General features: G+C 35.0%; 1 protein-coding gene and 1 non-coding gene across 4 annotated transcripts; both read left to right on the forward strand.

The window, feature by feature from the left end:
- Window positions 1-586: 586 nt before the first annotated feature.
- Window positions 587-13,858, forward strand: TRB1 (telomere repeat binding factor 1). 3 transcript variants are annotated; one of them, XM_011624750.3, is made up of 7 exons: window positions 587-1,576; window positions 1,796-2,029; window positions 3,947-4,167; window positions 5,330-5,414; window positions 7,925-8,008; window positions 12,376-12,723; window positions 13,210-13,858. In XM_011624750.3, exons 1-7 carry the CDS (start codon window positions 1,571-1,573, stop codon window positions 13,222-13,224), a joined length of 993 nt encoding a protein of 330 aa, XP_011623052.1. In that variant the 5' UTR covers window positions 587-1,570; the 3' UTR covers window positions 13,225-13,858. The 3 variants fall into 3 exon arrangements, with proteins under 3 accessions (XP_011623052.1, XP_011623053.1, XP_011623054.1); XM_011624751.3 differs by having other exon boundaries at window positions 587-747; XM_011624752.3 differs by having other exon boundaries at window positions 587-726.
- A 3,750-nt stretch (window positions 13,859-17,608) lies between these two features.
- TRNAG-GCC (transfer RNA glycine (anticodon GCC)) lies at window positions 17,609-17,679 on the forward strand. Its single transcript has one exon. It is a non-coding gene; the product is annotated as a tRNA-Gly (tRNA).
- The last annotated feature ends 9,747 nt before the right edge of the window (window positions 17,680-27,426 follow it).

Genomic DNA, 27,426 nt, shown 5'->3' on the forward strand with positions numbered 1-27,426 from the left:
AATAGTGTAGATCGAGTAGATCTATAAACGCTATAAAATTAAGAAAATTGACGGTAAAAAAATACGTTACAAGAAGCATTATTTCTAAGACTATAAATCCTTTTTTTTTCATGTCTATACATCTTGAGGTTGAGCTCATCAATTTGCGGATGTTTTAACATTAAAAAAGCTTCTCCTAATGAATTTTTAATTGTTTAGAGTCTTACCTTTAATTTAATTATTTAGAGCCTTACCTTTAAATAAAAAATACAAATATAAATAATAGCCATTGTTACCTAAATTCAATCTGCATCGTTGGAGTCCCTTCAAAGGGTGATATGCACGCCTCGCATTGGATATTCAGGGGATTTGTCTCCGTATGGCTGTTCTCGCGAAAGCTTCAAAATGCATGCTTATCTAAATGACAAAACCAACCTTTTAGTTACACATAAAGACGAAACCATCCTTTTTGGTTTTATTATTTTTTTGTTTTAAATAAAATCTGTGCCGCGTGTGATTTGGCACGTGGGTCAGGAGCTCTGAAACCCTAATATTTCTGATCAGAATTCAACGTTCTTATCTCCCACGTTCCCCTTCAAAAGAAAACAAATACAAAAACCAAAATAAAGAAAAGGGGGAAAAATCAGGAGAAAAAAAAAAGAAAATGAAGAAAAGGGGTAAAATTAGAGGAGCAGATAAAATGGCATATTAGGGCACATCGGCAACAAAGAGGACCCGAAACAAAGGGTGAACCACTCGAACTCAGAGGTTAAATTTCACAAATTTTCATTGAAATCCTTTTATATTTCCAAATATTTTATTTTTTCGATCCTTTTTCACCCCGAATTCCCTGTAATTTCTTCTCTTCATGTAAAGTAGGACCCTTGAATCCGTTTCTGTAATATTATCTTTGGTTTTTCTGTGGGGTTTTGTTTCTAAGCCTTTATTTTTATTGAATAGTAAGAACTTATTTATGGTATAAGATGATTTTAATGGATAATTCACTTTGGTTTGGAAATTCTGTTTGTGAAAGCACCTTTTCAAGGTCTTAATTTCTGATTTTTTATTTTCTTGGTGAGTTTCCTAGTTTTCTGGTTTTTTTTACTACGCCAGAATTAGGGTTTTGATTGTTCTCTGAATTGAGATGATTTTCATTGGTTTTATTTCCGAATATAAGAAAACTTCTAATAAATAATATCTGAGGCTTGAAGTAGCTTTGGGGATTCTCTATAGAAATCTGTTGTATCACATCGTTGTGATCTATTTTAATTGTCTTTTTGGAGTTAATTTGCATTTGATTTTTGTTTTATTGGAGATATTTGGAATTGGATTTCACTTCTAATTTTTCAAAAGTGTGTTTCTTTCTTCTATAATCAATTGGATTTCTCTTCTAATTTTCAAAAAGTGTGTTTCTTTCTTCTATAATCTGCACTTTTTCTTGTGCAGTACTGAGTTATTTTGGTCAAAAAGGGTTATTGTTTATTTAAAAAGTAAAATAACAAACGCTAGGATTTCCGGCGTCGGTTCGAGGGGGGAATTCTAGGGTTTCCTTCTATGATTTTGAGGAATTATCAGCAATTATTGGATCCATATGGAGGTGACTGAATTTTAGTTTCTTTTTCTCTTTCTCTTTTTCCAGCAATTTCTACTATCCGATAATGAATCAATTTAATCCCTCAAACAGCTAATTTTTCTCTTTAATTGCACAGAATAAATTGCATTTGTGAATTATCTATGATTTTTGATTGTTGCTAATTTCCTGTTATTGATAAATCTGATTATTTATTTACTTTTTTTTATTATTTGGGATTAATAGGAAAGAATTGAAAGCTCAAGCAGGCATACAGAAGTTAAGAGTGGGGGACCTGATTCCTTGAAGAAAGTAGCAGGTTTTCTGTCTATGGGTGCACCCAAGCAGAAGTGGACATCTGAAGAAGAAGCTGCTCTTCGTGCTGGAGTTGATAAGTATGGGCCAGGAAAATGGAGGACTATACTGAAAGACCCGGTTTTCAGTGTGATTTTAGCGTTGCGATCAAATGTCGATCTTAAGGTGAATTCTCATATAGGTTTTCTATTCTATTGCAATGTTTCTCATGATGGTTCAACTATACATCCTGTTCAGTTTTTTTTTAATGATTGAGAGTTAAGGGGCAGCTCATTTTTTTCAGGGTAAATCAGTTTGCCTTGTGGTTGTTTAGGTATTTATGATGCTTTTTGATGCTTCCAGAGTAGATTGAATTGGAATGACTGTTTATTTGTTGTCTATTGTCTGCAAGTAGTGGATCAATAATTTGTAGACAAGGCATTGCTTATGTGCTTTGATTTTGTATCTGAGATTGAGGTCGTTTTTGTCTTAGGAGAAAGTCCTAACCCAAGATAAAAGTTAGCAGGAATGCATGAATTCCAACATCAAGAAAAGACGAACGAGTTCTGTTGGTGTATGTTAAATTTATGGATAGCATAATGAGCTTCATGGACGGTTTCAGAATTCTTGTTATTTCTTGCTTCATTTCAGTGTTTTTGGGGCTTAATTAGTATGTTATTATTTTTTATTTTCTATGTTACTTTGTCATGGAATACTATATTCATATCATATTAGTTCCCATTTAGAGGGCTGGATACATCAAATTTCATCATAATTTTGTACAGTTGGGATTCCATCTGCGGGGGTGGGGGCGGGCTTGGGGCTGCCACCTTCTGTTCTTGATTGGAGGTTTTAGTTGGTTCGGCGTTCAATACATGCTTTTGGGATCGTTTGCATCTCATGTTCATTTAGTTCACATTGTGATACATGATGGATATGCAGGTAAAGGAATCTGTGGAGCATTTATTCATGCATCATGATTTCACCTGCAGTTCTTCCTTGAGTTGTTTAAAATATTATGAAGTTTTTTAGCTATGATACGTCAATGCATTTGTTTGAATCCTAGGCGACAATTGGTTTGGTCTTCACACTTTCCAGTTGTTTATGGGGGTGATCTGTGAGGAAAAGGGGGGCCATCATGTATAATATTACTGTCTTATGGGGCTTGGTGCATTAGGAATTAGTTAGATTGAGGATGGATTCTTTGGAGAAACAGGTTGGGGTCAAAGATTCATTGCTATGTACACCCCAGAATTCATATGCATTGAGATGATGAAGTTGCAATATTATGATATGTCAAAGAGAAACCCAAGGTCAAAGTAAAAATTGAGGCATCGGGATGAGAGGGTTAGCAATATTGGGAAGATGCTGGCTTATTTGTCATACATGCTTATGTGGCTGAGATTGGCTCATTGATGCAGGGATGGTTAGATGATTGAAGTCTTCTCTCCCCTCTCTCTCTCTCTCTCCCTCACTCTACTGTCTCTCCCACTCCGTCTCCCTTCTTTCTTCTCTCTTCTCTTTCTATTATTATTTTTTGTAAAGGAGCACCCAGTCTGTGGGCTACCGAAAACGCCCCACCTCTCGCGAGAAATTTTTGTAACTATACTATTTCAGTAATATATTGTTGCCTTCCTCAATTGACTATTATTTTTATTTCTTGTTTTGGGTAGGGGAAAGGGGGCTGCTGCTCAATGTCCTCAGGTGGGTTCCAGGGGCTTTGCCTTGCCTTGTCATATAGTTGAGATCTAGGAGTTCCTCTATGTGATCCTCCACTTCTTTCTACTTTGCAAAGTGAAGCTCTTAAAGACGTGAATGGCCTGAGGTTGTTTGGTGGGGTCGTGACCTTCGGTGTTAATCTCGATTCTATGTTGTAAACCTTTTGTTTCTACTTTTCTCCTCTGTTTAAACCCTGTACTCTTGATTAACTGCAATTTTTAACTATGTAAGGAAATGCTGTTGGAAACATTCCACTTTTTCAGGAATCTGACATTCCATATAATGGAAGTGATTCCTGCTGTTAGTTTATATGTTTGTTTCCCTCATGGTTCCCATGCATTCATCGTCATGGACACTGAGATATACTCTTTGTGCTCTTGACAGGATAAGTGGCGCAACATGAGTGTCACTGCAAATGGGTGGGGATCGCGGGAAAAAGCTCGTTTAGCACTCAAGAAAAGTCAACACTTCTCAAAGCATGATGATAACCCTCTGGCTCTTAGTACAGTAGTTAATGGCATTGATGATGAAATTGTTGATGCAAAACCTCTAGCCATGTCAAATGGGCATTTGCAAATCACAGGTCCAAAGAGAACAATATCCAGGTCAGTACTTATCGTTACTTGACATGTAACATTACCTATTTATTTTGCTTTTGGCCTTTAGATTATTGAAGATGCGACTTCCAATAAAATAACAGACATATTGAGTTGCTTGGATTGTTTTCTCTATTTTCGGTTAATTGGTTTGTTTTTTCTTAGATGCTAGTTATGTTCTGAGCCACTAGCTATTAGTTGCTGGTAATTGTCATGTTCAGTGCATTTTCTGCACACTATGGGGAACTATGGGCCCTTCAATTCAGTTGTCAAGCAACTCATGTTTTATTAGCAGTTGATGCTGCAGTTAATAAGTTGTGATCATTTGTTCACAACAAAGATCATCGATGAATAGAATTGTGTTCATATGCTTGGACATAAGGGTAGGATGTGTTAGAATTAAGAATAGTAATAGTTCCATAACTCATCTTCAGTAAGATGCATTCATGATCTTTAACGAAATGTTGTTGAGTTTGCATTGTTTTTGTTGGAAGCAGTATACACCTGTTCATGCTTTTGAAATTGAGGCTTTTATGAGCAGCTAGGTTGTAGATGTGGCACCCAGGTATGCATTCATTTTAAGATTGAAAATAAATCATTGTTATGATTTAGTGATAAAATATCTAAATTGTGACCTTTATAGTTGATATTCTTCATCAATAGCTTCTTAAGACTGCATGATGTGTAGGGAGGATTTTGGTGAATAACAAAATTAGGAGGACATCGCGTTGTCAGAAATTTGAGCTGTTTGTTTAGCAAGTCCTACTTTGCAGTTTACATTGACAAACTATTTGGATGCCTAAATTATGTATTTTCACTACTGCAATTGAAACTTTAAAATGTTAGAATAGCTCGAGCTATTCAGTAGACAGCGTTGTTTGGAACACTGTGGCTATTTGATTTTCAGATCATCATTGCAGTTTCCTGCATACTCAAGCAGCTACTTATTGTACATGTGGATATGATATGACACTTTTTTCTATCTTAAAGAAGCAATACATTTTATTGGGAAGTGCAGAAAGAATGGTATACCACTTCTAGTGGCACTATATCTCTTCTGTTTAGCATAATGAAATCCCACATCTAGTGAAATTATATATATATTCCTTTTAGTATCTTTTGAGCTCAGTATGTTGCTTTTTATCTCAGACTTTAATGGTGGTGGATGTAGGCTAGACAATCTTGTAATGGATGCTATTGCTAATCTAAAGGAGCCCGGTGGATCTAACAAGTCAGCAATTGCTGTATACATAGAGGTACATTTACTTTTCTATTTACTCTCTAAAATCCTTGTGAAGAAGAAACTGAACCTATCTACTATCATAGGTTCTGAAACCTCCAATCTCTCTCTCATGGGTGCGTGTGTTTCTCTGTTATTTAATTTTTTTTAAAAAAAAATTTACTGACTTAAAGAAATATTTTGGCTAAACTTTGCCAGGAATATTTAAGATAATAATAATTTTTTTAAAAGATATTATAGATAAAAGATATTCTCCATATCCTTATTAACTCCTCAATGTTGTTATTGTATACTTGAGTAATGTTTATTAGGGCGATATATTACCATCCCCAAGATACAGTATCATTCAGTCTCTCAATCCTGATTTTGTTTATGCGTCCTGTTTTCTCTTTCTTTTTTGTTTAATATGTTGCTTACATTTTAGAGAGCTTCTTTGTTTTATCCTTGACTTAAATTTCACTGAGTTTCAATGGCAAAAGGATCCATCCATATTTCAGGCGCTGCCCTCCATTATTGTGTGCTGTATGACAATAAACACTCAGGAACAATTATAATCTTCACTCAAACTTTGCATGTCCTTCACATGCAAGGAATCAATTAGGGAATCAAGATATAACTTCAGGTTTTCTTGGTCAGCATTAGTGGAGCAGATGCCATTGCATCTGGTCCCTTGAGTATCTGATCTGCAATTCGTTATAGGCTTTCAGTCTTGGAAAAAGTTTATATAAATGTGAGGCTCTAAACAATCAAATTAGGGTGCACCTCAAAATTTTCACTAGAAGAGTTTGTTTTGATGCCCAAGTATCCTCAAATGATCATCTCGACCTCAAGGTGCATGGACATGAGAAAAAATTGGATTTCAAGTTTTGGAAATAGTGCATTTTGTAATGCATTTTTGGACCGTCAATTTTCAAGATTTTTAAGTTTTCATAGATCTGCTCGATCTGCAATATTTTTGAAGCGTTTTAAATCTGATAATTAGTAATGAAAATATATTTTAAGGCTATCACAAAGATTTTAAGTATTAAAACCACATTTCTCAACAGTATTTGAAGGTGTGCTCTACTTTGATTGTTTAGAGCCTCGGCTCTGTACAAACCGCACCCTTCAGTCTTATATATCTGATCATTAGTTATTCTGCTTCCTTTGTTTCTTATCACATTCAATTTTGGATCAACTTGGTCAGCATTTCTCTCTCATATGCCCTTTCCTATTTTAAACAAGGGGCCTAGAGAAATTTTCCATCTGTTCCTTGGGTTCTTCGTTACTAGCAATCAAGGTTTTTATTCATTTGGTGCTTAAGATTTCGTTATTGTTATATTCTTGCTGCTTAATCTTGCCTAGGGGCATTGAGATGTCCCCTGGGGTCTGGCTTTGGCGGTTTTCAGTTTTGGATGTATGAATGGTTCATAAAGTTGAAGTGGCTGTAAATTATTTGAATAATTGCCTGTGCATGAACATTGTCTAGAACTGGTGATTGTCTCTATTTGATGGTCTGGTATATGCTGCTAGATTTGCTTGACTCAGCTAGTAAACTCCCTCAACTAGTCAAGGTTTGCTTTCAGAATTTTGCTTTGGTTCAATATAGCTGTCTGTTTCTCCATCATATGTCCAGTAGAATTTCTCTCGCTGAGGTTAAAACCAAGATCATACATTCAACATCTGATTGTAATGAGCAGATAATAAACTGTACAAAACACATTCAACTTCATGGGAAAAAAAAAAAGTAAAAAAGAACGCATTCCATATTGTCTGAATGAAGTGTCATATAATATTCAATGTGAATAAACCATGTTGAGTATGTCCTTGTTAAATATGCAAAAGCATAACAAGAACCATAGTTGGAAGGAAATGTTTTAACTAACCTAATCCTATCTATTCTTACCAGAAAGGCTTGTCTCTTGGATTCCAATGCAATGGACCAATTCTCCTTTTTATAGAAAGAGGATAGGCTGACACCGATATTCTTATTTCTAAGGTCTAAACCGACAACTTGCAGTCCTAATGATCATTTGGACATGCCAATGGTCATATCAAAGAAGTATCCCTGCCTATCTTTAAATTCTGAGAACTGTATCTTTAAGTGGTCAGTCTTATCAAAGAAGCCTCTTTTTTTGGGAATAGAGAAAATATGGGTTTTTCTTTTTTTGGTAGTCTCACTGGTTGTTTAGCAACTTATAAGGTAGTGAATAATGTTTAGCAACTTTTTGGCTGGACGAAACTTGGCTGGACTAAAAACTGGTTGTTTAGCAACTTGCAATTGATCTGAATAATGAATCCTGACTCGATTACCTGCATCTTGCATCCACATTTGCTAATGTCATGCAAATTATATTTGTGAGTTTAGAATTATATTCTTTCACTGAAGATCAAGACGTTATTTAAGAGTCATGATGTTATTAGTTTGGAGTCCGTAAACATTTATACCTTCCGAAGAGATATTATGCCAAGTGACTCATTGGAATTTAATGCCAATAGCTTCTTATTATATTGGTACTGACAATGTTAAATATTGAAATAATGTAGGATCAATATTGGGCTCCACCCAATTTCAAACGGTTGTTGTCAGCAAAGTTGAAGACTTTGACAGCAAGTGGGAAACTTGTTAAGGTAATGCTACATCACATATTTGCAAGTTAAATTTATTTTCTTTTGATAACTCATATTAAGAAATAGAGTTTTGGAAATATATCAGTTTTAGTTGCCTTTGGCCATATGAAATATGACTATAACCTGTACTCTTTTAAATAAAGCCTTTAACCTTTGAACCTTTGATTGTGGAAACCGAGAGAAAGCAAAAAATAATAATGCAATGTTCATTGTTTAGATTGAGAAGTATTGGCTTATTGCCTTCACCTGCATAATCCGTTGTAAGTTTGTTCCTATTTTTCTTAGTCGTCTTCACAAAATTACACTGAATCACCCTTAATTTCCTGGGAATTCGTCCATGAGATGACCCAATCAACTAACAGGGCCATACTTCTGCTTATGTGCAACATGAATGTTCTTTCTCTAAAGTTATGTCTTTTGGATCCTTGAGTTACAATGTAATACACCAAACTCAGATACAAGCCCCAGGAAGACTCTTTGAAGCAACTGTCTGGTGATGCTCAAGGAATTCACATTAGGTGTGTGCAATGTTGTGAAAGCCTGATCAGACTGGAAGGGTTGAAAATTAGTCAAGTTCAACTGCTATCTTCAGTAAAAAACTTTTTGAATTGGGATGAAATTGTTGAGGCAGGTTGAACCAGCTGGTAAAACCAAAAGACCTGCCAAATGAGAAATTTTATTTATGTTGATTTATTTCATTCAGTGCTTCTCTGTTTGACTAGTAAATGGACTGGATTAGGCTGGAGAAGCCTTCTCCAGCTTGACTGTAGGTCCGATTTTAAAAACATTGCTCAGCAGAGGATATAATGAGCAACTATTGTACTCTCTAAGGCTATTTTTCGAGGCCTTTTGTATGGAGTCAATCAAATCTCTTTGACTGCGGGGAAAAAGGCGGAATGGTCATTGAATCATTTGAGACATACCCCTTTTTGGTTAGCGGATGCTTTCTGTATATGTATACAAGTATGGTGCACCCATTTACTTTTATAGATGAGACAAAGAGCTCCATGCCACCCTAGGCTTTTCAACCACTTGTGAAAGTGGAATCTTGACTCAAGATTCCTGTGCAGAGCCAACATGTGTTAAGGCAATCATGAAGCGATGCATGTCATATATTTGATTGTAAATTCCTGTGCCCGTCTTCTAGTTATATACATTTTAAATAACCACAGACCTCCAACTCAGGAGTTATCTATTAAGGCAACTCAGGAGCTATATCTATTAAGGCATACAAATGTATGCACAAGTGCTATCTCATGCTTGAAAACTCCAAAATGTACCCCTTAGCCAACATGCATCCCAAAATATGGAAGCCATGTGAGGATATGTCAGCCTGGATTTTGCATACTCCAATTAGAGGTGAGGGACATCAAATGCCACATGTATTGAGGACTTACACTCCATGAAACAGTGGCCACGCCCATTCCAAACTTAGCATCCGTATGGGAGTCTCCACTTTCGGCTCTTGAAATTGGTGGTCTTGGGTCATGACCACATGGCAAGCATTAGATGGCCTTTTGGAAAACCAGCCTGAGGCCCAGAGGGTTTGGTACTCTAATGGCCTAAAACTAAAACATGACATCAGAAGAGATCTGGCGAGACCAAGGGTCTGTATCCAATGATCCCAAAAGAACAATTTAAATAAACACGGGTCTAATATTTTTTGTGCTTTTTATGTAATGAAAGAAATAAGTGGTATCTAGCACTGTCAAATTAGGGGCTCATTTCTTAACGTGGATCAATGGTATGACTTAGTTGACCCCAAGGCTACCCTGGGAGTTATAGGAAAAATCCAGCAAGTAGAAAGCCTTCTAGTGTAAGGAAGTGCAGGGGCCGTAGGAGGATTAGATGGATGTTACCTACCCTCCTTAATGGAAGTCTCTGACCAAAATAAATTCTGCTTTGACTGCCTAGCCAGAGTGAACTGCAAGAGGTCCAAACTTGCAACTTGCTGCAAGTGTACTCTCTTTTTTCAAGGTTTCAAGGCTCTCTACTTGTTAAGGATTGGAAGATCTTTGGCCTTATCAAGTCCAGGATTCAACCCATGACAGTTTGGGTTGCTCCAGTGAAGGGAACTAGAAAGCTAAGCTTTGATGGATGTTCGCAGGGATCCGGGTTATGGGTGGGGCTTTTAGAGATGAAGAAAGTAGGATGCTTAAAAGCTATTTAGGTCCATTGGGGACACGTGATTCTACATTTGTGGACGCTCATGCATTGCTTAGAGGTCTATGGATCTGCTCCTTTCTCCCTTCCATCCAAGGAATCGATTTAGTAGTGGAAGGGGTTTGTCCCTTCCATCCAATGTCTCTCTCAATGCCTGTAAAGAGAACTCTATTCCATTGAGAGTGGCTGTGTGTGTGTGTGTGTTTTTTTTTTTTTAATTTGAAAAAGAGGGTGGCTATGACATGCTATGAGATCATAAACATTTTCTGACTCTAAGAATGTGACCTCTGTGCACATGCTTAGGGGAGCCAAGCAGGAGGCTGATACCCTTAATAATTAAGGGACTCTTTGAGAATCACCTTAGCTGACACAATTTTGTGTTGGAATACTAGCATGTTGTCTTGAAATCTCTTGAACTTGGTTGTGTGTTTTTGTGTTTCTTTGTAAGTTTATCTTTGTAATAAAATTGTTCTCATTGATGATTTTATTTTAGCAATAAAATATCATTTGACAATGAGGAAAACTTCATTTTCCAATGAGGAATTAATCCATCCTCTTCATTATATGTGGTCCTTTTCTGTATGTTGCAAGAATTCCTATTCTCATCAATCAACCTGAATACCTTGTCCCATAGTAGTCATTCCCATGGATTTATCCTTTCTCATCATCAAAACTATCTTGATTCCCAACACATGCGGCATCCCCCTATGCCCTTGTGAGACCTTCATTTTCTCATGTTAAGTTATTTCTCCTTGCTCCAATTCACTCCTTTTCGTTAGTTCCCCTTTCTATCTAGAAAATCCATTCTTACTAATTTTCTATCATGCGAGACACCAATGAATCCTGAATGAGGTCCCAAACTTCAGATGACATTTCTCATCAAAATCAACTAGAAAGTGTGAAAAGCTCCTGAGATTGTATTTTTATTTTTTCTCTGGAAACCAACGTAAACAAGTTGTATAGCACAACCATAATTCTAATCTTGTTTAGAATGTAAATTTTTTGTGGGTGCAACTCCGTTAAGATTATTGACTTGTGAGAAGCTTTGTAAAAATAACTCTGTAGGTGACCAACCCTGATCGATTTTGGCAAGTCCCGAACCCTAATCCTGTGTTTTTAAATGTTAGTTCGAGTGGCTCAGTTGGAATTTTGATATTGGCAAACCTATCATGTTGAACTTAAATGAAATTCTCTATATCAATTCATGCTTAATCCAACCTCCCTTGTTTCCTCAATAAAAAATGCAAACTCTGTTCTTCTTCTTAAAGAATTTACATTGAAGTTCCTCCTGTCCTGGATCTCTTAGGCTGGCAATTATTTCACTATTTTCAACTGTTATCTGCAACTGACCTTCCTTGCGTTTGCGAGGACCATGAACCCCATGATGCGCTAGAGGCAAGTGTTTCCCTCACTGCAAAGAGCGGCGTCTTCCATACAAGCACCGCTCAAGTTCTTACTCGTGGAAGTTTTTATTAAGTTCCTACATTGATATCTTACTTGCTTATAGTTATAATACTGAGAAAAACCTTAAAGCTATGACTATACCCACGGCCCCTTCCAAACCATATTTCTAACAGCTATTTGTACCCTCTTCAGTTCTTGAATAATTTCTCACCAAAACCTTGTCCCTGGTGCTCTTTCCTGGTAACAACCATTCATATCCTTTTCAATTCTTGAACGATGGTCACACCAAACCGTTGAACCGGGTGCTCTTTCCTGAGGCTATTACTTCCGTGAAACCAGAAACATGAAATGGGGCTCTCCTTCTACTTCTGCTGCTATTGACATTCATTTCTTGTTTTGGCTATTACTGAAGAGAAAGGAATCCTCTTTCTGCATTCTTGTTCATCTTAGTTTGAATAGATCCCTCGAATGGTTTTCATATCTTGGTAGTAATAAATCTATTGATTGGTTCATCGTAAAGATACCTGTAATGAACAGAAAAGAAAAAGCCAGAAAGTGGGATTGTTCATCTGTGAGAAAAGTACAATTTGTGATGCTTTTGTTTTTATGGAGAGGAACTTTGAGCAATGTTTTCATGGTAATTTTCTGAAAATGCATTTTTTCTTATTGTTCAGAAGTAAGGTTTTATTATCCTTGATTATTTGCATTTCAATCGTAATGAAGCGAACTTCCATTTGTTTTATATACTCGATCTTTCCATTCTAAATCTCAAATTTGGGCGTGCTTTGAAATGGTCCCAGATAAAGCGTAAGTATCTAATTCCTCCAAATCGTATGCTTGTGGAAGAGCGGAACTCTGGGGTATTACTCCTCGAGGGGAAGCCTAGGGATTCACCTCGTTCAGAAAGGAGCGATGTGAGGCTTCTTACTAGATCTCAGATTGATGCTGAGCTTGCAAAAATGAGAAATATGAGCGCCCAAGAGGCCGCTAGAGTAGCTGCCCAAGCAGTTGCAGAGGCGGAAGTGGCCATGGCTGAAGCTGAAGAAGCAGCAAGGGAAGCGGAGGCAGCTGAAGCAGATGCAGAAGCTGCACAAGCATTTGCAGAGGCAGCAATGATGACATTAAAGAGCAGGAATTCATCAAAGCTGGTGAGACGTTTGTGAATATTTATTTTTTCTGATGATCATTAGGACTATTCTAGTAGGACTTTTCTGATAATTTAACACAGTTTCCCTTGGTTCTAAATTGTCAAATCGCACAACGCAACACAATTATTTAACAAAAAATAAATACAAAATGAACCGCCTACTTATGTAACCTAAGAAGTAATGGGCACAGCAGAATGATGCTTGTTTCTTATATCTGAAATTGTTAAATACTGCCCAGTCTGTACGGATTCTTGTATTTCTTTAAAGGTCTTTTAAATACTGGAATCTTTACCAGGAAACTTTTAATGGTATTTTTGTTATGCACAGAAGAATAACATTTATTGATGTTGCTGTTTTTGGTAACACACGCACATGGACATGCACACACACACATACACAATGAGATCTGATTCTTATGCTTGTCAAATCAACTTCTGGTGATAAAGAAAAAGAAATTTTGGGAGATAACTTTGTTCATATATGCAGGTGGCCCAAGGTTGAGCCCGAAATACTTTATTCAGAATATGTAAATTAGCAGTTCAGTCCTGGTGCAGTAACAAGGGTTCTGCAGTGGCTCACTGTTGCGACACTGGGACCATTTGTAAATATCACTGAAACCACATCATCAACTGATAAAAATATGGAAGTATATGTTGGTGGAGATCCAGGAAGAATTACATTTTTAGTGCAGTGCACATGAATGGTGAGAATCGCATGCTAACAGGGTCCTTTTTTGTTTCATTTTTCTTCTCTTTTTGATGGGTGGTTTTCAAGCTGATGTGGTCATCAGAAATTAGAAGCACATTTTGGGCTTTAGATCGAGTTGAGTTTCTACTAACGCCTAGAAGCACAAAGGCCTGTTAGACTCTTTGTACGAATGTGCAGGCTTACAAACCCTAGAAAGTGAAAGAAGTGCCTGACTTTTGTGCTTGGTAAGCAGATTTGCTTGCGGGCTGGATTGTGCAGTTTGTGAGCCTGTATAGGATTTCGTTGATGATTTACGTCTAGCATTTTACTTGTTACTCTTGTAATCATATGTATTGGGCTGAAATATGAAAGTGGAATCTCTCTCTCTCTCAAACATGATATGATATTGAACATAAATTAATAGAGCAGAATGGCATATTAGGATTCATATAGCCGATCTCAATTAGTTGGAAAATTTTTTTAACGACGACGATGTTAATATTAAACATAAATAGACACGATGGTTGGCGTTGATAGTGTTCACTATGTTTGTGGACTATGCCATTGTGCATGTCTTGCACTGATTATAACATTGTTTTTAAAAATTGGCCATTTAGGTTGCTGGCCCGATTTTAATCAATTGTTTGGCACTTATTATCTTGCTCAAGCTTGTTGATCAGCCAATGTTCCATTGTTGCTTTATATGCTTGTTGATTAAGCAATTTGAGCATGAAAACCATTGCTTCTAATGGTCAAGTTATGCACTTGAATATCCAACTGTTCCTTTTTAAAACTTAGTATTTAAACTCCAGCTACTCTCTCAAAGCACATTGAGTTCAGCTGCTCTTTCAAAGCATCTTGAGTTTGAGGGGGTGTTAGCATGGATACATATCAGCATGGATATGTATTAATATGAATGTGTATCAATACATATCAGTATAGATATCTATCAGTATCGATGTATATTTCTTAATAAGATTAGATATCCTTGTATAATTAAGTATATGTATCTATTGATCATGATAAGATCAGGTGATATATATCCATAATTGTTATTGGCCTTATATTTATAGGAGTCTAGTTTATTTGATAACAATCAATATATTGAGAAATTTTTGCATATTATGATATCTTATCATAAGATAGTTACCATTATGCTACAATGAAGAGAAATCTTTGCATATTCCAATATTCCATCAAGTACTATTATGCTGCAATGAAGTGGAATTCTGTGTGATATATTTGTCAAAGCGTAAGTCATATTTGAGTTTTGTTCCCTATCAATGGGGAAGATTATAGAGATGGATTTGGAGAAGCATGAGGAGAGAGTGTGATAGAAAGAGTTGGGGAAGTACGGAGAGAGAGAGGAGGGTTCGGGAGATTCACGAGGAGAGGAAAATCACAAGATGGTTACCATTATGTTGCAATGAAGTCGAATTCTATGCCCATAGGTTTGTCAAATGTCAAGGCATATTTGAGTTTTGTTCCCTAGCAATGGGGGAAAACGGAGAGGGAGAGGGATTGGGAGAAGCATGGGGAGAGAGTGAGAAAGAGTTGGGAGAAGTACTTAGAAAGAGAGAGAGGGGTTTGAGAGATTCACATGGAGAGAGAGAAAGAAAAACATGGGGAGGGAGAGGGGGTTTAGAAAGAATGTTTTTTTTTAATTTGTTTGAGGTACTTTCGATAATGAAAATCGTCATGATGGATCTAAAATTAATTTTCAACACTGACAATAAAATTTAAAACTAAAAAAATAATACAGATTTTGCAGATATATGAACGCTTACTTTTAGGGTGAAATGGACGGTCTAGATAATGTATTATAATATATACTATTTTAGATGTACATATTTTAATTTTCAATGAATTATGAGGTGAGGCTTTACTTATTTCGATAGGGCTGCAACCCTATCAAACCAATTTCCTTTACTTTGAGCATAAGGAGAATACAATCATTATTATCTTTTTTAAAAAAAAAAAATTATTACAAAGTTTTATTGCTCAAAAATATTACAAGAATAGTAAACCTGAAGTGGTTCATCAACGACAATTGTCTCAGCTAGTGAGACCCCAAACTTAGCTAACCCTTCCGCAATCTCATTTGCCTCCCAGTAGACATGATTAAAAGAGTGAGAGGAAGTCCTTGACTCAGATTCACCATCTCTGCCCAAATCGAATAAAACTGCCATGGAGGACTTAAAAGTTTCTTGCACCAGTTTATGACATTATGGGAATCGCCTTCCACCATAATTGTAGCCTTCTCAAATTCCCTTTAATACATCTTAGGCCCCGCAAAATACCATGAAACTCCGCTTCATTTGACGTTGAAAGCCCACAAGGCCCCGCATAAGATAAGATAACTTATTCATTTGAATCTCTCAATTCTCCCTCAAACCCAACTGGACCCGGATTACCAAAAGAGCTACCATCAAAATTTTTCATGATTTATTTGTGATCACATTTCTCAGATTTACTTAGATAACCTTAGATATACATCTTTATTCATTTGTTATTAAAAGCCAATTTTGGATTCCATACAAAATACTCTTTGATTGCCTCGATGCTATGGCACAATCATTATTATCCTTCATACTTCAAATCGGATGGTTGTGAGTGCATCATTGATTATATCCAAAGTTTTTTTAAAAAAATCTTGAACTTTGTGACACAACCCAAGTCACGCTACCTCATAATACACGCACTTAAAAGAAAGGGTGTGGTTTGTATAGAGCCTAGGCTCTAAACAATCAAATTAGAGCCTACCTTCAAATAGTATCGAGAAATGTGGTTTCAATAGTGAAAATCTTTATGATAGTCTTAAAATATATTTTCATCTTTATTTATAAATTTTAAAATTTCAAAATTTAAAATAGTGTAGATCGACATATCTATGAAAACTTGAAAATCTTGAAAATTGACGATCCAAACATGTGTTACAAAATACATTATTTCCAAAACTTGAAATCTATTTTTTTTCTCATGTTCATACATCTTGATATCGAGATGATCAATTTGAGAACATTTGGGCATCAAAACAAATTTTTCTAATAAAATTTTTGAGGTAGGCTCTAATATGATTGTTTAGAGCCTCAACTCTATATAAACTTTTCCCTAAAAAAATTCCCACAAAAAAAAATAGATTGAAGGTAGAGCCATGAATTGGATGTGGGAAATAGTAATCCAATGATTCTAGAAGTTGATCTTGAGAAAATACTTCAATTTTGTTACCTGGGGGACAATGTAACAAGGTTGCTTAATTTAAATGGATAGTTGAGATAGCTGGATAACTTCAATCGTATCATAAAAAAATTCGTCTCTCATCGTTTGATCTTGACCAGATGATTTAGAGTATTTTATATACTTAGTATTTTTTAAATCATCTTGACGTTAAATGTGGGTGTGGCTAGTTGTAATAAGAGAGCACTTAAAAAAATACTTTTGATAGAATATGACCAAAATACTTCTATTATAATATTTTTTTCAGTAACCTTATTAGAATGGACCATACCTCAAATTTCATGATGATTTATACATAAAATAAAAAAGAATAATCTTAAGCATGACAAGCTTAAGATCAAAATGCTAGGAGAGGGGAGACATAATTTATCTAAGATCGATACATATAAGGAAAAAGTTTACATTATGGCTAGGCCTTAAATAATCAAATTAAGTCACACATTAAAAATTCACTAGAAGAGGTTATTTTAATAATGAAAGACCCTCAAATTCGATTATCTCAACTTCAAAATGTATGTATATAAGAATAAATAGATTTCAAGTCTTGGAAATAATATATCTTGTAATGTATTAATTAGACTATCAATTTTCAAGATTCTGAAGTGTTCATAGATCTATTCGATTTACACTATTTTTTAGTCTTTAAATTTTATAGGTAGTGATGAAAACAAATTATCAAGTCATCATAAAGATTTTTTATTCTGAAACAATATATTTCGGCACTATTTGAAGGTGAGCCTTACTTTGATTGTTTATTGCCTCCGCCTTATACAAACTACACCCTCCATATAAAAAGTGTGCCCCGAATGGGAAAAGTAATATTCAATATAAAAGACTTTGTGCATATGAAGTTAGATGGAGCAGTTACTTGAGAAAGTATTTGTAGGTAATAAAGGAAGCAAGCCAGCGGGCAAACTAAACATCTTTATATTAAATTTTGTTGACCATGGAATATCAATTAGCACCAGTGGTCTAGTGGTAGAATAGTACCCTGCCACGGTACAGACCCGGGTTCGATTCCCGGCTGGTGCAATTTTGTTTTCTTCTATTTCACTTTAGACTGCGAAATGGCATTCTACATTCAATCGTTTGTTTAACATTTTCTAGAGAGACTTGTCAATATGCATGTAGCTTTATCCTTCTTTCTTTTTTTTTGTTCGATTCCCGGCTGGTGCATTTTGTTTTCTTCTTTTCACTTTGGACTGTGAAATGGCAAATGGCATTCCATATTCTATTTTTTTTGTTTAACATTTTCTAGAGAAACTTGTCAATATACATCTAGCTTATCCTTCTTTCTTTTTTCTTTTCTTTTTTTTTTTGGTTTTTTCGGCTCTCTCCCACCATTGTTGGAAGCCATCAAGATGAGATACCACCAGATCGATGAAGATTTGTGGCTACGTCTAATTTATCAACGGTTACGTGTTTTATCTGTTTTTCAACTGTTCCAACTCATGATCATGTATACTTTGATAGGACTTTCGAAATTAAATAAAAAATAAATTATATAGTACATCTCTTAGGTGAATTTTTTAGAAATTTTCTATTTTTTTTATTCTCTATATTAGATATTAGTGGTTATGGCTACTGTTATATATTTGATTGGACTTTAGAGATTTGGGATTATGTTTATTATTCTTGATAGATGTTTTTCCTTCCCAAGTGTCTTTTTTTTCTTTCCTTTTTGAGTGGTTTTTTTTTTTTTTTTCTCTGGGTGTCACACGGATTTCTCTATTGAAATAGGGAAAGAGCCTATTACGTAAGTTAAAGATTCATGGGTTGCTTGTGAAATGAGGAGAAAAAAAAAAAAGAAACAATATATCCTTTGGGCGCTCAAAGAGAGGAGAAAAGACCATGAATGATTATTGTTAGAGAAAAACACTATATTAATGTTACCATGAAATAAAAGTATGAGTTTTAGATGATAAGATTCATTAGACCATTTATCTTTTGTATGCAAAGGTCACAATCATTCTCACTTATTAGATGTCAAATTGGATGGTTTGAAACAAGTCACAAAGTTCAAGAATTTATTGTTTGGAACTTTGTGTCTCTTTAAATGATATTCTTATAATCATCCATTTTAAAATTTAAAGGGTAAGAATGATTGTGACCTCTCTGTACAAAAGATAAATGGGCAGTTGAAAATATGTCATTTCTTTGTCGATAATTCCCATATAATATAAGACCTTTTATCTTTAGTATAAGAGGACTACAATGAACGTAGCCATTAGACGTGAAATTGGGCAGCTGAAAATATGTTATTTCTTATTGGAAAAAGTTTGTATAAGGATACAACCTTATAATGTAGAACTATGGATGCAGATAAAAAATCTATCGGAAAAGGTAGTTTTAATATTGAAAAACCCTTTGATTGATTATCTCGACATCGAGATGTATGACCATGAAAAATAAAAAGATTTTAAGTCTCAGAAATAGTGCACTTTACAACATCTTATCTACACCATTCATTTTCAAGATTTTCATATGTTTATAGCTCTAATTGATTTTAACCATTTTTTAAATTTAAAATTTTATAATTAGATATAAAAATAGATTTTGAGATAATCTTAAGAACATTTTACATCAAAATTATATACCATGATAAAATATGAAAGTGCACCTTACTTCTACACCTACATATACATTCGTATGCCAACTGCACCCTTTTTTATTTCTTCGCTCTAATCCCGATAAAGGATTTTTTAAGAGTTGGCATGGTTCTTGCCATGCTTCCTTCTTTCTTTTCTTTCTCATTCGCTTGAACTTGAACGCAGTGGTGTTATCCAGACGAAGTACCAATGGATCACAATGAGCAACAATTTAATGGCTCACGCTGAATTACCTAATTTTACATGCATAGCTACTCATGATTGTGAGAAAATGAATGTCATTATATACTTCCCTATTATTTATTTAAAGGTATGTGTTAGCCGACATATCTATTCAAATAATATCTCCTTGTATTGTAAAATCCATGTTTGTGCTCCGAAATTGTATAGGTTGATAATTTTGACCACTTTAATAATGAATCTTGACAAAAAAAAAAATGGATTTTTGAAGCTTAAAACATTATATCTTAAACTCTTGTTTATGTAGAGTTGGACAATTCAATTTTACTTTCTCGACAAATTATCAGATCTCACCTTTTTTTGAAAGGTACAGTTTTGCATAAAGTTGCAACCTTACTAATGGAATTAAGATTCTACACCATTCATTTTAATGAGACGATCTACATTTAACATGTCTTTTAAGACGGTGTCAAAAAATATCTTTTAAGATAGTATTAAATCTATGCCATGTATATAAACTGGATGAAAAGTATACAAAGAGGTTACAAACACCCTTGCCCATTATATTTCATTTGGGTGGTTTTAACAGTATCATTGACTAGACTCAAAATTCAAAAAAAAAAAAACTTCTCAAACTTCGTGACTCATCCCAAGATATATAATTTGACGTCTAATGGCTGGGAGTAATTGCGACCTTGTTGGATTTATGTGGCCTTATGAGTGCTTGTAAAATGAAATGATATAATGGAACATGAACTCAGTGAGAGTATGGTTCCTCGTGGACCATACTAAGCAAACGATATTTACAGATACCGGACTATGTTTGACGATCTAGGCCAGTCGATTGAGAAAACCCATGTTACCTGGGTATAAAGAACAAACCGAAAAAGGTATAATAGGTTAGCCCTTGATGATGTCGCAGAATACGTCCGGATGAGTGAGCCGAGGGACTATATGACCCTTGTGTGTGATGGTGGCCTACAGAGACGGGGGCCAAAGCCTCATTCATGTGCCATCACACGGCATGCATACCGATAGATCGTTCGAAAAAACCAAAAATCCAAGTTTTAGGGTGAAGCGTATGCATGTGCGAGAGATACCCCTATGCACCATAGGAGCTATGGTCGCATCAGGTCTAGGTGACATTAACTCATTTCTAGGGGAGGACCTGAAATCCACATACTGGGATTGCGATCCCTTGGTTCATCGGCCGGACTTTGGTGACCCGCTAATGAGCCCCTACTTGGACTGTGGTTTATGGGAAGCACTGGGTCGGTCTGATAAAGCAAGTGTGGTCTGTAGTCCACAGTTGAAGGTGGAGTGCCACATGATTGTTGATTCCTAAACTATATGGATCAATTTCCCATCAAATTAATTTAATTGTATTTGTTTTATGATGAAAATTATTTTAAGATTATTATTTGAATTTTTTATTAACCCCTGGATATTTATTTATAATTTTTGGATTCATAAAATTAAAGATATTGATTTTACAATTGTTTAATTATTCAAATAATATTCTAAAATATTTTTATTAATTTTAAATATATAAAATTATTATGAGGGCCCATTGTTCACATGAGCCCATTATAGTTTTAGAAGGTGGAGCCCATGAGTGCCTCCCTTGGGTGGCTCGCCCCACCCTTCTTCTCTTTCCTATTTTTTTGATGAAATGGCATGTGGCCATATGGTTGGAAGATATTGATTAAATATTGACTTGATATATCTTTGAAAGATTTTGTGGAAAGATTGAGTAGACTTGTGTTATTTTATGATGTACACAATATTTTGATTAGATTTAATTTATTTAATTTCTATTTTTAAGACAATGGTTTAGAAAAATGGGATAATGGTTCTTGCACCTTCCAAAATGTTGATGGCCCATCTACGAAATTGATGGCTCAAATCTCTCACCCCACAAGTCACCCTTGATCGACGGTCTATGTTCAATCTCACAAGAAGAGGCAAGCCAAAGAAAACCCTAAGAAACCCTAATCTTATTCAAAACCTATAGAAAGGGATTGTCTCTACCAAAAAATCTCTACACCTTATCTTTTTATCTCTCTCTCACATTGTGAAAGAACCTAATTATTTAGGTTATGGAGTTCTTCTCTCTCCTATCTCTCAAATATGGATTTATGGCTAAGGGTTTTAGAGTTTAGCAAAAAGAGAATCCATCTCTCTCAAACTAGGTTGCTAAGAGAATTCACCTAGGGTTTGAGTTTGTAATCAAAGGGTTTCATGTTCCATTAGTGTGGCTTGGCCGAAATTTGCTTTTCCAGTTCGATATTGAAGCTAGACTGTGGATCCCGCGCCATCGGATGGTGGTGACTCGGTGTGGGGTGTAATAAGCCCAGTTGAGATAATCTCTAGCACTCTTCCTTTTGTTTCTTGCAATCTTATCCTTTATTCTCAAGCATAGTGTATAGTTGTTTCAAATGGCATCAAGTTGTTAAGAAATGTCATTTCTGACCATGCAAAATTCAAGAACTGTCCATTGAGTTCCGTGATTTTTCTCAATCATATAATTTTATTTCTTACTGAAATTGGATTGTGACTCATAAAATTGAGTCTACTTTCAAACAAAAAAAATTTCATCAAGAAAGCCCTTGTGGTTTGAAAGATATGATCAATTTATTGAAGGATGCGCAAGTGTTGTTTTCTGCAACGGAAATTATTTTCATGACTTGAAAGTTAAGATTTAATTTCTATTCTTAGCAGAATGTTTTATAGTTCACACTAAGTTTTTAGACTTTCATTCTGAGTCTAATTTGTAATAAAATTTATTTGAGAGAGAAATATCTATGGGAAGAGAGAAATAAAAATTTTGGATTGAAGATAGGTCATCTTGAATTTTCTGGAATTTCATATATTCTTCATTAAGACATGAATAGCTATATTTATCAAGCCTACTTAACAAAGTCATATGAGGCTTGTGGAAATGTATGTGCTATCATTATTTTTCTAATTTCAAACAAAATTAGTTTGAAAGGGAAATTCTATGATGGTAGAGAGAAAAGACAATTTTACTAGATAGTGTTCATCCTGGAATTCTGCAGTATAATTTATTTTGTGACTTGAATGTCACTTATTTATTTCTTTAAAGAAAAGTATTATTTGGGATTCAAACTATTACGTTATGATTTGGTTTTGAGTCTAGTTTTCAACATAAAAGATTTCAAGAAGAAATTCTTTGAGAATTGAGATAAACGATTTTCTTATTGAGAGGTGTTCAATCTGATTTTCTGCTGAAAAAATTACATTGTGATCTAAATGTCACTGAAACGAAAACTCACTATATGGTATGATTTAGGGATGGAACTGAGTATTATTTTATATTTTTGAGTCTATTTCAATACTCAAAAGGATTCAAAGATTAAATCTCTATGAGTTGAGAGATATCATATTTTCATCATGGGATGTTCAAGTTCTATTATGCAGTAAATTAAAAAGATGTGGTATGTTAAGATACATCTTTGGATTCCTAATTATAAATAAACTTCAAAGAGAAGTAATACAGAGTTGACAAGATATGACACTCTATGTGAAGACTATTCGATAGGAGAATAACATAAAGAAGAAGAAACACAATACCTATAAAAATATCTTGGTTTCTTCGAAATGAAGGGATATATAGAGAGACTAGGTGGTAGCATAGAAACACTAAAGATTAGTTGGAGAATCAAAATTATGATATTTGAAATAATGGGATGAAAAAGATATTTTCTTCACAGTGTAAGACAAGAGAATCCAAGTGCCGAAGAGATAGACACTTCGTGACATGTGAAACCATTGACCAATATATTATCCATCAGTTATATGCACTTCCAATATCACAAAAGCTTGTCAGACAAGTAAAGCGATGAATCAAGAAAGCCCAAGTACTACACTACTTGGTTTTGAGGTATGAAATCTATCTCACATTACATAGTATAGTCATATAAGGAAAGAGGATTTAATAACTTTGTTTAATATGCTTTGGTTATATTTTGGCTAATTGTTTTATGAATATGTATGGAGTGTATGGACATTAAGTGATAAGTGCTAACAAATTTGAAAGTACCGGTTTTGAATACCTTGTATTTTTCTGTCTCTTATGCATGAGTATGAACTACTTAAGGTAGTGATACACTTGAAGATGTGATTTGATCAAGGGCTTTGAACCCTAAAGATGAAACACGAGAGATGGGTGTGGCTCATTTAAATATGTAAGTACAAAGGAAGAGTTCTGATGGAACTAAGTCTTGGTGACCATCCTCTCAATAATATCTATAATATGATGTGTTGCATGTGATGATGATCTCTTGATAAATTCTCTATAATTGTCAAAAATGAAGTATTTTGTCAACGCTTTAATAGACATTATTTAGTCATGCTTTATTTTGGATAAAATTATAAGATGGTATATATGATTTGCTTTTGTTGCCACGAACTTGACTTGGTAAGAAATTAAAGGTGAATGCGGTAGAATGATTTATGAAGGATAAACATGTATTTTAAAATTAAATTGGATGATTTGAAAAAAGCCTAAGTCTATGAATATGGTTTTGAGAAAACCACATAGTCTTGCAAGGTCCATTAAGTCTTTATGAAAATCATTTTAAATTATCATACTATTATATAACTATTGCTTGTGGATGTATATATATATATATATATATATATATATATATATATATATACACCAAGTCAATTTTTTTTTATTAAAAAGAAAAACATTGTGTCTTGAAGGTATTTATAAAAGTGAGAGAAAAACTATAATGTATTTTTTTAAAAAAAATACTTGTATGCTTTGACTCATATTTCTAGTTATTTAGAATCATCGATTACCTAAAACTTTGAACCATAGGGAATGTTGTAGGAATGCCATCATGCTGGGCTTCCCTAACACATATTGTGTTGATTAGATAACTTAGTTTGTATGAATTTACTACCAAGATGTCTAGTGTAGTTGAATCTTTGTGGCTCATAAAGGTTTTTGCATATTGTGAAACCAACAGGTATTGAATTACATATTGCATGAGATTTGATATGCTACCTCATGATATATGCATATATGTTGTATGTGCAATAATTGAGTGTGAGCTGTTACAGTCCAACGTTTTTTTTTAGCTGCTTGGACATTCAGATATACAGGTGAAAGCTATCTCATAGATCCAGATGATGCGAAGTCTACATCTGGATATGTGTTCATGCTTGGAGGGGGCACAGTTTCTTGGAAATCAAAGAAACAAGATGTGAAAAAATTATCCACCATGAAGGCAGGGTACGTGGAGTGCTATTTGGTGATCGAGGAGGCCGTATAAATTAAAAAAAATTTTAATCGACTTAACTTTCACCTCGTGCGCTGTGAGGCAGTAAGAATTTTCTACGACAGTACGGTGACGATATGTGTGTCAAAGGAGCCAAGATTCCATAAAAACTCCAAGCATATAAAACCATGTTTTTATCACCTAAGGAATGAGGAAAGATTGAGAAAGATCGAGATCCAGATGAACTAAATATTCCAGTGGGAGGATCTACTAGTATTTGACATATCAAATAGAACAACAGACTATAATATTTATCACCCATGGAACTCAAATGTTTGGTGCTGGTTGTATGGCTACAAAAGGGAGCCGCTTATTTGATGAACTCTTTTAAGCCCATGAACATACGACCCCATGCGATGAGGGTACGTGATGGTCTTTTACAATAACAGGTCCATGATTCGCAATGCGATGCGAAAGATGAGCTACGACCATTTTTGGGATGAGATCCGAACAGCAACGAGAAAAATGTGTTGCCTCTAGAAATCCTTTTGTGAAATGATTGATGGCGAACGGCATAATTAATGTATTGAGAGAATAAGAAAAAATGCTTGAGGGAGACTGTAATTGGGAGAGAGAGATGGGAATGAGAGAAAGTGAGAAAGAGAGAATGTAAGGCCTTCAAAGGTCAAGTGGGAGATGTTGGATTTATATGGCCTTTAAAGACCTTATGAGTACTTGTAAACTGAAATGATATAGTGAAATATGAACTCATTGGGAGTGTAGTCCCTCGTGGACCATACTAAGCAAACGATGTTTGCAGATACCGGACTGTGCTTGACGATCTAGACCAGTCGATTGGGAAAAACTCATATTACCTGGGCATAAAGAACAAATCGAGAAGGGTTCTAATGAGTTAGCCCTTGATGATGTCTCAGAATATGCCCGGATGAGTGAGTCGAAGGACTGTGTGACCCTTGTGTGTGATGGTGGCCTACAGAGACGGGGGCCAAAGTGTCATCCATGTGCCATCACACGGCATGCATATCGATAGATCGTTCGAGAAAGCCAGAATTCCACCTTTTAGGGTAAAGCGTGTGCATGTGCGAGAGATACCCTATGCACCATAAGAGCTATGGTCGCATCAGGTCTAGGTGACCTTGACTCGTCTCTAAGGGAGGACCTGAAATCCACAGACTGGGATTACGATCCCTTGGCTCATCAGTCGGACTTTGACAACCCGCTAATGAGTCCCTACTTTGACTATGGTTCATGGGAAACACTGGGTCGATCTGATAAAGCAAGTGTGGTCTGGAGTCCGCAGTTGAAGGTGGAGTGCCTCATGATTGTTGATTCCTAAACTATATGAATCATTTTCCCATCAAATTTATTTAATTGTTTTTGTTTTATTATGAAATTTATTTTAAGACTATTATTTGAATTTTTTATGAACCCTTGGATATTTTATTTATAATTTTTGGATTTATAAAATTAAAGATATTGCTTGTACAATTGTTTAACTATTCAAATAATATTCTAAAATCCTTTTATTAATTTTAAATATATAAAATATCATGGGGGCCCATTGTGCACATGGATCTGCCATATTTTTAGAAGGTGGAGCCCATGAGTACCTCCCTTGGGTGGCACGCCCTGCCCTTATTTTTTTTCCTATTTTTTTGGTGATATGGCATGTGGCCATATGGTTGGAAGATATTGATTAAATATTGACTTGATATATTTTTGAAATATGGTTGGAAGATATTGATTAAATATTGACTTGATATATCTTTGAAATATTTAGTGAAAAGATTGAGTAGACTTGTGTTATCTATGATATGCATAATATTTTGATTAGATTGAATTTATTTAATTTCTATCGATGAGAAAATGGTTTAGGAAAGGGGGATAATGGTTCATGCACCTTCCATAATGTTGATGACCCATCTATGGAATGGATTGCTCAGATCTCTCACCCCACAAGTCATCTTTGATCAACGGTCTATGTTCAATCTCATACGAAGAGGCAAGCCAAAAAAAACCCTAAGAAACCCTAATTTTATTCAAAGCCTATAAAAAGATATTATCTTTATCAAAAAGATAATGGAGTTTTTTTCTCTCTTATCTCTCAAATATGGATTTATGACTAAGGGTTTTAGGGTTTAGCAAAAAGAGAATCCATCTCTCTCAAACTAGGTTGCCAAGAGAATTCATCTAGGGTTTGAGTTTGTGATCAAAGGAGTTCATGTTCCATTGGTGTGGCTTGGCTGAAATTTGTTTTCATAGTTCGAGATTAAAGCTAGACCGTTGATCCCGCGCCATCGGGTGGTGGTGACTCAGTGTGGGGTGTAATAAGCCCAGTTGAGGTAATCTCCAACACTCTTCATTTTGTTTCTTGCAATATTATCTTTTATTCTCAAGCATAGTATATAGTTGTTTCAATGACATCAAGTTGTCAAGATCTTGGTTTTATTGTTATCTTGCTTTTATTTTGAAATTTATTCTATTATAATAAAGACCACATGTAAGTGATCTTTTGCCAAAAGAAAGGAGTGAAAAAACATAAAAATGTATATATATATATATATATATATATATATATATATATATATTCCCCGATAAAAGATCACATAGGTCTTTCTTTTAGACCTTGCACCAAAGATAAATGGTCTCATACTATACAATTCCTCAAATGGAAGGTACTGATTATTGCAATATTAGTTCTTCAAGGTTGCAACCTC

Source organism: Amborella trichopoda, chromosome 8 (assembly GCF_054954075.1).
Source record: "Amborella trichopoda isolate Santa Cruz 75 chromosome 8, AtrichopodaSantaCruz75HAP2 v2.0, whole genome shotgun sequence".
Classification (NCBI taxonomy): domain Eukaryota; kingdom Viridiplantae; phylum Streptophyta; class Magnoliopsida; order Amborellales; family Amborellaceae; genus Amborella; species Amborella trichopoda.

Bases quoted from the DNA above. Each gene is read 5' to 3' on its own strand.
- TRB1 (XM_011624750.3), top strand. The intron at 2,030-3,946 runs GTGAATTCTCAT...TGCTCTTGACAG, and splicing joins GATCAAATGTCGATCTTAAG to GATAAGTGGCGCAACATGAG. The intron at 4,168-5,329 runs GTCAGTACTTAT...TGGTGGATGTAG, and splicing joins CCAAAGAGAACAATATCCAG to GCTAGACAATCTTGTAATGG.